Below are 10,260 nucleotides of genomic sequence, written 5' to 3'. Positions count from 1 at the left end.
TAATGGAATACAAAAGTGGTTATCAATACAAGTGTATATGAATTATTTGGACAAATAATTGGAATATAATGATGTAATTTGTAGGTACTAAGGTAATTGAAATTCTGTTTTACAAAGTTCTTTTCCACCACGTGAAACTATGCATATGTAATGAACAGCATGGTTTTTATCCTTATAGATCTACGGTCTTGAATTTAATGTGCTTAATTGAATATGCAGTAGCACACTTGGACAACGGTGATCAGGTTGATGCATCTATACAGATTTTTCCAAAGCTTTTGATCGCCTGGATCATGCCATTCTTCTTATTAAGATATCCAACATAGGTTTAATTAAATAATTTGCCAACTTTTTATGTCATATCTCATGGATATAAAACTTAAAGTGACTTAACATGGTTTCAACTCCATAGAAATTAATGCATCTTTTGGAGTGCCCCCAGGCTCAGTTCTTGGACCACTGTTATTTTTAATATTTATAAACGACATTGTCTCAGGATTAATTTCTAATATTCTTCTTTATGTTGATGATCTGAAGCGATATCATTTCATTTCTAACATTAATGACTACCACTTACTTCAATCTGATATAGATAAAATTTGTGACTAGTGCGATAAAAATGCACTTCCTCTCTACATTTCAAAATGTAAAACTTTATCTTTTATTTGAAAACTTGACCCCCTTCATTTTAATTATCACATTTCTAATAATGTGCTTAAAACTTCTGAATATTCAAAGATCTTGGTGTTACATTTGATAGTAAATTAAACTTTGTTCAGCATATTAATATTATCCTTGGTGGAGTCTTTGGAAACCTCGGTTTCGTACTGAGAAACTCTAGGTAGTTTGTTGGAGTTAAAACTGTATCTTTACTTTTTAATGCATTCGTTTTTCCAAAACTAGGATATGCTTTTCTTATATGGGACCCAAGCTACCAAATTCATGTGGTAGCTTGGTTCAGGTCTGACAATATTTATCCACCACTCAAAACACACAGTTAGAACGTTTTAACTTAAACGACCTAGCGACTAGACCTATATGTTCTTCCTTCACAAAATTGACTGCCCAGAATTGTTAGGTCGTTTAAGAATACATAGTCCTCGAGTTGCCACCCTGTCCCACTTTTTATTCTACTTTCCAGTTGTTAGAACTAATGTTCTCAAATGTTTTCCATTACATCGAATGAATCTGTATCACTGTGAAATGCAGAACTCTGGATATTTTTTTGCAGTACTATTTCTAACATAAAAAAAATTTTTTTCCGTTTCATAACTTTCTCATTATCGGTATTTGGCAGAGTTAACATGGGATTCAAGAACTGTTATACTTACCGTTTTTTGGGCTGTAGGGTGGTGTAAATACATAAATAATGATTATTCAAATATCGATGGAGGGTATCACATCTTATCTATTTTTAGATGTTTTCTAAATCTATTATTATTCATGCGTTGGCTTTGATTAATTATTAGTTTAAAAGCTTCACTTGATACCTATTTTGTTTCTTCAGCTGATCTTTAAATCTGAATTATGTATATATTTCTTTTCATATGTATAGGTGATACTTATGCTCAAATATATTTGCTCGTAATGGTGATTTCCATTCAACCCTATATGACCAACAGTGAGCTATAATGAGAAACGTGGATTCTTAACAAAGTAGAGGAAGAGAAGTTAGATATATGGAAAAGAAAAATACTTAGGATACTAGGCGGTAAAAAGGACATAGAGGTATGGTTTACGAGAACAAATAATGAAATTAGGAATCTGTTTAGAGAAGCAGAACTAAGCAAAATAATAAGATCTAAAATAATAGAGTGGCTGGGTCACATAGAGAGAATCTCAGATTTTGGAGCAACGAAAAAATAATGGACAGGAAAAGATGGTACACAGAGGAGATGGAAGACATAAGAGAGAGAGGAATTCGAACTGGAAAACGAAATCAAAAAATAGGAAAGAGTGGAAGGGAACCACTTCCATACTATGGGTCTAAAAGCACCTATATATGTATTGTTTACAATATATATTTAATTGAAACCTGCACTTTTTTTGTCATTTTTTCTTTGTTTTACTTACAACAATTTCAAACAATGAATTTTTATGTATTCATTGATACCTTATTAGTTTTAATATCTATACTTCAGACCAAAACAAAACTGACTAGCTGAATGTATCGATTTTATTTAGGAATTTATTACAAATTTCATATGATTTGTTAATATACAATATGTACATATATTACAGGTATGTAAAAAAAAGGCACATATAGTGGTTGTTAGTCTAATAATTCTCTAATTCCAGTCATATTTCATACAATGAAGGTGATGGCGGTTCCATTTTTTTCTTTGCCAATTCAAAAGCACTTATGATAGCCTCCCTAAAAAGTAAAAACATCTATATTAAAATTCACCAATACACTTCCCGGCAATGAATTTGATCAAAAAATTATATAGAGGTGGAATTGAAACAAAAGACCCTGTTCCTTAAATTTTAATGTAAGTATTCTTGTTATGAAGTCATGAATATCAAATTTCTACTAAAAAGAAAGCAACGGGTATGGCTTGTAAGCATTAAGGTGACCTGTTTCAATAATCACAATGTCTATGGAATCCTCCATCTTTATGCCTCATACCATACAATAACTATCGCTGCTCCACCATATATATATATATATATATATATATATATATATATATATATATATATATATATATATATATATATATATATATATATATATATATATATATATATATATATATATATATATATATATATATACTGTCAATCATTGTCCAATAGGTGGGATTTTAATTCATCTGAGAAGATGGTTATCCCAATCTAAATAACTCTAATAAACTGTAGTCTTGCACTTTGACATGCTGGGGTTAACAGAGGTCCAGAGACATTCTGATATTCAAATTGAACTCTCTTAAGTCGACACAAAAACAATCATATCATACATAAGTTAAATAAAGGACTGTTACAGAATCTATTACAATACATAAATTATATTAATTATATTTACTGAAACAGCTTCGTAACTTTTAAGAAACTTTCTTGATTTCTGTCGGGCAATTGAGTGTCTCCTTGAGGTTAGTTTTCAGATCAAACTGATAGTATACGGTACAGTATTGTCTGCAGTCAGTGAGGATGTTTTTAAGAGACATAGGAACGCGACAACTTCGGCACATAGGATGACTTTCTGACGGCATCAAATAGCCGTGATTAAATTTTGTGTGGTTCTCTCCAGCTCAAAAGGTTTAGGGGCAGGTGAGAAGTAGAAGGGTGGATGTTATGTATTGCTCAATATATCGCGCCAAGATTCTTGAATGAGGTTACTTTAATTCATTTCGCAAGAAATTGAAGATTTTGTCATTTGAAATCTTCTGAAAAGTTGTGTCCAAAAGAATTGTACAAATGACAAGCTTATAAAAAGAATGATTGTATTCTTGGGGTTTACGAGTTAAGAGTTTGTTACGTTTTTCGTAAACAAACCAGGATGATCATGGCACCATATTTAACATTACTCCAAATTTCGTTCTTTAGTCTTCCCAAATGACTAGATTGATGGCAAGAAGTGTGAAGGATACTACCAAGGACTATTTACCCATATTGCTTTTTTTACATCTACTCTACATGGATCACCAATCTGCATCCCAAACTTCTACTTCTTTGGCCTTAAAGTCTAGGTACTCCAGTTTGTCTAATTCGGTCACGCGTGGCCACTGGTCCTAATCTTCCTATATATTTTCGTACCACAGCTCAAACCGGTCACAACCACACTCGTGTACTTTTTCTGATAGCGCTCACGGTCAATTTCTCACCATATCCCCTTAAAAAGGCCATACTTCATCAAACAATAATCACTAGCATGATCAACATGGCCGATGCCTTGTTGCCATATCTGTTCAATAGATGGCGCTCGATTCGCCCTACCGGGGCCTTGTACACCCCAATGACGACTTCAGTATTGTATTAATAATTTATATTCAGTACTTCAACTTCCATAACTATTTCGAATTTAATCTTATTAATATAGAATTTCTTCAGGCCGGTCCTGTTTGATAGTTATATTTTTTGGAAATTTGCCAATCAACAGTAATTTATAAAGGATATTACAAGCTCGGCTGTGTACTGAGTGAACATTTGTTTTGCCCAATATCTAAAAATAATTTTCATGTGTTTGTAAACAATACAGGGAAAATTGTCGCATAGGATTATTGCCTTATGTTGCAAGGAAAAACTACCCAATTTTTCCTAGATTTTCAATACAAATTTGTATAACATTTTTCAATTAAACTAATAATAATTATGATATGGAATAATTTTGTACCAATTAATACTATGTGGAAAGGGATATATCCCTTGTGTTCCCACAGTGATTTATAACTTTGAAACTGGATAATATACAGTTTACTTCCACTTTAATAACGCTCTGGTCCTTCGAGCCTCCCATAGGTAGCTGGTTCATATCTAACTCAAAGGAACAGGCACTGTAATTGTGATTGTTGGTATAATGGTAGTAAACAATGTGTTCAATATTTTTTCAATTGTACAATCTTGAAAATTATCCTTACTCAGCTTAAAATTTTCTCCAAAATAATTACTTATAAAAAGTAGTTACCTAAATATTTTTCTATACCAAACATAAGCTCCGACATGTCCACAATCGACATACTTTATTGTTACCCCTGGCCATATATCTACTAAATTTGATACTCCACTCCTAGGAACATAACCATCAGCAGTTGCACATATAGATATTACTAAAGATGTATCATAAGGGACAGAGAAATTTTTCAAATGAGTACATTCATCCATTATTCCTCTCATGAACCACAATGCTTCTTTAGTTCTACGTTTTATTTCTCTAGTTTTTTTACTATATCCAATAGGGGGTGGTTCTTTCAATAAATTGAGTAGTGCGAATTCTCTAGATGCCAGTAATTGTTTTGTTTGACTAGATATTTTGTAAGTTATGTCACGGCAATTTGTTGAGCAATTTAAGAAATGTATTAATTGGTGAGGTGTTATGTTCCTTACATTTAAATCATCGAATAGGTGTATAGGAAGATCTAATGCACCTTCTAGAAAAGAAAAAAAATAATTAACATATGTTTGCAGTTTTACCAGTTCCAATTTCTTGCTGTTTAGATTGAAAAATTATATTTTTTACTACAGTAATAATAAATAATCATTTACACAACAATATGAGACGCAGATTTGACATCATCTAATTTTCTAAGCTGCTTGAATAAATGAACTATTCTGTACAATTCCATTCAGTTGGCAAACCATAGCAAAGATGGTAAAAGCCGAGAAAAATATTTAGTTCAATAAACCTACTTGCTTCTACTTTGGTTTCCACTGTTTTAATGAAAGCATTACCTGGTACAGATCGACTTAAATCACATGCAAATGGATTATCAACAATTTTACACCTTTTAGAGAGAGTATCGCAGTACAATTTGTTGGTTTCATATTGAATTTGTAGCATTTCCCAGTCTATAGACTCACTCATTACTCCCTATAAAAAAGTACAAATTGTAATATATATTTTTTCGTTTTACGCAAACCAAAATTGCTTAAAGTAAAATATAGTTTACCCTTGATAGACTTTGGTTTGACATAAAAAATGTCACCATAAAAATTCAGATTTGGTTGCGTAAAACTAGCACATTCAATAAAATGTTGCTAAAATTGCAATTAAAGTTTCAAACTCAAATATAGTTTCTTACAGTAATTTAACAAATTTTGTTTTTGACAGTTAGGTTCAATTTGGGATTAATCAAAGCATTTATTGTCTATTTTTAATTGAACCCAATATACATATGAGGCTGTGACTAAGCCTATATTGAAACGTTAGAAAGTTAATTGGAAAAATGACGAAAATTCGTTTACATGAAAAATCTTACATTTCAGAAAGGAGGATCGTCTAAATATAATTGATACATTCCACCAAGGATGAGTTAATCCTATCTGATATTGCGAGTTTATATTCGAAATGAGGTCTGAGTAGAACAAATCGAAATACCAATCTATAGCATAGAATCTTCCTCCACTTATTTTCTTTGTAACATATGTTTGTATTTATTTATAATTTATTTTAGTCAATGCTGTATTGATGATATTATTTATTTCTTTTGTGTTTGGAAAAATATAGCAGAGTATAAAATACATAATTATATTAAAAATTATATAAATTGATTTAAAACAAAAACTTTTTTGGGTTATCAAGGTTGCATAAGGTTAGATGTCTAATTAGCCTGAAAAAAAAATTGTGTAAATGATTGTAAGAAACTATATTTGAAGCATCAGAGCAGAATGAATTACCTCGGTGAAAACAGAGGATGCAGTAGACCATGATAAGCAGGGAACTAGCACTAAAGGTTTGGGCCAATTGGATGCTGCCAAAGAAGCCATCTAAAGAAATGTGCTTTGATTTTATAAAATAAAAATTGTGTAAAAATAAACTAAATATATTCTGCCCATTGCCAGAAAAGGAGAGAACTTAAAATTTTTCTTCTATAAAAAATAAACATTACAAGGATGTGAATTTTTTAAGTATACTTTTAATGAATCACCTCTTACCAATAGTATTTTCAATAATTAGAATTAAAAAGTGTATGAAGAAAGATCTTTTGGCATGCAAGAACAACATGGTAATAGTGTTTCAAGTTGATGACAGCTTAATCTGTATTTTTTTCTAGATTTTATGAAAAAATATATATCATATAAAGTATTGTAAATTACCTGGAATTCTGATTATTTTAAACCTACTAATAGAGTAACAAAATAATACACTACAATAAATAATTTTATCCACGACTGTTTCATAACGTACCCATTATACACCTATTTGCTCGACCTTACTAATATCACACAGTGATTAATGAATCATTAATCACTACTGTCAGGTGCGTTTTTGATTTAGCTATATTATGTTGTATTGCTACAAACAACCAGTTTCCATAATTTTTTCATGTAAAACACTACTAAAAATTTTCAATTTAGTTCTATGCACATAAAAAAAATTTAAAACGCAAATTTTCCTAGACCAGTATCAAACCCGGGCCTGTAATTTTTAGGCATGAAGCATTAACACTGACATCGATATTAAATGTGATTGTGGTGTATCTATTTTTGTTAAACAATTTATAAAATGAAATAGCAATATAAATTGGACTCAAACCTGATTGTATGAGTAGATTTGTGAATTTTTTGATATGTTATATTGAATTGTGTGTTGAAAAACATTTGAAAATGTATATAGAAAATGAAAGACTTTTCTTTAACACCACCAGAAATTAGAGAAACTGCTGAAGTTGCCTCATTAAATTTATTGCCGGAAAAATCGAAGAAAGTATATAATATGGGATATGAATTTTGAACTACATTTAGTAGTCGTGGATAAAGTATAGTATTCTACTCGCGTATGAGTTTTATTCATCTTCATTATATACTCATGAATAATATACTATTAAACGCTAATCTCTTTTTTATTGGTTAATTATTGAAGATTTTAGTTTTAATAAATAAAATATAAGTTGAAGTAGTTTTTAAAAATTGATTAAACACAATATTCATGTAGAGTTTAGACTAAATGTATTGATATACTTGAATTTCACTCATTACCCCATTGTAAACACAAAATATTTACAATAATATCAATAATGTTGTAAAACTTACCATTCTGTTGAATATTGTATTTCTCTACCCCTTTTCTGGCTAAATTTTTGGCTCAAATGCTTTTTACTGTCTGAAAAACTAAAAGCTTTATGTTTTGAAAAAAGAAATGTTTTTGCTCTCAATAGCATTGAAGTGAAACAAACTTACAAGCAATTTTTATATTTTCATAATATACCTGTGAAATTTTAATATGTTAAACTACATGGTGTAGATCAGTATCGGAAAGCAACTAAAAGTTTCAGCGTCTACCAAAGAAAGTATTGAATCAAAGATTTATAGATCTCCATAAAAATAAAAAACTGTGATCAATTGAATTGCATTCTTTTCAAAATTACATTTGGCATAATAGTTCCATAGTGAACACAAAAAATTATTTCTGTATTTTTCAAGTATTTATGGCTTGTGTAGTCCGTATTTTCAATGTGTTAAAGAGATACAAAGATATAATTGTTACTTGGTTTGTCATACAATGGATGTGTACCTTGTTTGAACTCCAAATAATATCTAATAATCAAATTTTGAATTTTTTAACGTTATAAAAAACAAAAGTAATATGAAAGTTTTCACGGCATATTAAGAACATAAAAATTATGATAAAACAGCATAATTACTAAAATAACAGCAAAATTCTTTTTGTTATAACAATTTTATATAATAAACGTCTTGTAATTATTTTTCATCTTATAAAATCAACGTTAAGCTGTATATTCATAAAACAAACTGAGGTAAATAGCTTAATGAAAATATGTGTACAAAATATAGAACATACCATATTTACTAAGAACTCTTTCTCTGAAAAAAAAATTTTACAGTACGTTAACTATTTTCTTGTCGTTATTAATAATAAGAAAGCCATAACTATTCATCTTATGGTAAGAAGTTGATATTAATCATTTTGATACCTACAAGATACATAAATGTGAATAAATATGTTGATTCCGTCACATATCGTTTGTAATTATCCATTATTTTTATAATTATTTTGCTATCATATTCAAATACTAGATGTTTGAAATCGAACTTTATTTACTACTTCAAGTAGATTTTAATTATAATTATTAACAAACTTATCAAAATTATACAAATTTTAACCACTAACATATAACAAACCTAGTTGTTGAATTTTTATTGTAGCAATATATAAATAGATAATTCTTATAGCATAGTATAGATACTTACATGGCCTCCCATTGAAATCCCGGTAACACCAAGAGGACCAAAACCAAGTCTCTCGCACCAATTTAATAGAACTAAACATTCTAATATCAGGCAACCACCCATTACAAATATATCAGAAACATAATGAACACTAGATCTTATCTGATCTTTGGGTTTTCTAACTCCGTAGTAAGGATTTTCTAAAATTATAGCACCAATTCCGTTCTTTAACAGAGGTTCAGCCATCATAGTTCTCCTCCTCCAAAAATACTACAAATATTCAAGGATGACAATTACTACTATGGGTATATCTTACCTTTCACCTTACATGGTCACCTGTTCCTGCCAAATGTATGCATATTGGTTTATAGTTACTTTTCCATTTTAAAGGAAGTACCATCTGAAAATAACAATCTTGGACTTCTTCAGGTACCAAACCAGGCAAATGTAAAGCAAAAGGGCTTCTAAATGTACCTTCTATTATTCTACAATCTGACCTTCTAACTATCTAAAATGCATTAATGTAGTATACTTAAAAAAATATGTTGTAAAATAACTTCAGCAAATGATACCTACATTTATTACATTAACAGGATAATCTTTTGGTACTAACTTGTAACAAGAATTTCTATCAGAAATGATGTGCCTGAAATCGAACAACCTAAAAAATTTATAGTATTTTACTTTATAGTAAGAACTATATAATGAACATTTATTGAAATAGATATATTGCAAAATCAATGCTCAGAATAATCTTATGTTGTAAGGTACACCGCTATAAATCAAATTATGGAATAATTGGGACCTTTTTCTGTTGAGAGGGATTATGTGTATAAAATTATATAAAAAAGTTTCAAAATATTTGTGGAAAGCGATTGTCACGAGATTCGAAATACACTCTCAATGTTGTAATCTAGAGCTGATCTAAATGTAGCATTTGCAAATAAAAACTTTCTGCAAGGTTGATCATTTTACGATTAAATCCCTCATAACTTATCTAATGAAGTTCAAAATCTTAATAAACTTTATTTGATAAGAAATGTGCACATTTGAAAACGAATCCTTGATTTTATATATATATATATATATATATATATATATATATATATATATATATATATATATATATATAAACTAGCTGTATCTTAATTAAAATATATTTTTTTTCAAGAACTAACCTATGCATATTCTCAGGTGATCCCCATCCTTTTGTAAAAAATTTGGATAAAAGAAGTTTTCTATATAAGACGTCTAAGCGGCTTACCCGCATGATAGAATCAAATTTTCCACTAAAAATTTGGAAACACTAGAATTTTGTAATAGCAATTATTTGCTTAAAATCATGCGAAAACTTGAAAGAAACATTTTGAATGATGTAAAAATATGAGATGTCAAGTGTCAATAATAATGTCA

The 10,260-nt window shown here is 29.6% G+C and overlaps 1 protein-coding gene across 1 annotated transcript; it reads right to left on the bottom strand.

Moving 5' to 3' along the window:
• Positions 1-2,158: 2,158 nt before the first annotated feature.
• LOC130451433 (protein ABHD18) lies at positions 2,159-10,250 on the bottom strand. Its single transcript, XM_056790445.1, has 8 exons — positions 10,026-10,250; positions 9,424-9,508; positions 9,176-9,355; positions 8,869-9,117; positions 6,334-6,423; positions 5,389-5,527; positions 4,625-5,087; positions 2,159-2,374 (listed from the first exon to the last, which is right to left on the bottom strand). Exons 1-8 carry the CDS (start codon positions 10,115-10,117, stop codon positions 2,299-2,301), a joined length of 1,374 nt encoding a protein of 457 aa, XP_056646423.1. The 5' UTR covers positions 10,118-10,250; the 3' UTR covers positions 2,159-2,298.
• Between the last annotated feature and the right edge of the window lie 10 nt (positions 10,251-10,260).

Source organism: Diorhabda sublineata, chromosome X, assembly GCF_026230105.1.
Source record: "Diorhabda sublineata isolate icDioSubl1.1 chromosome X, icDioSubl1.1, whole genome shotgun sequence".
Taxonomy (NCBI): Eukaryota; Metazoa; Arthropoda; class Insecta; order Coleoptera; family Chrysomelidae; genus Diorhabda; species Diorhabda sublineata.
This window is presented reverse-complemented; position numbering and strand designations above follow the sequence as displayed.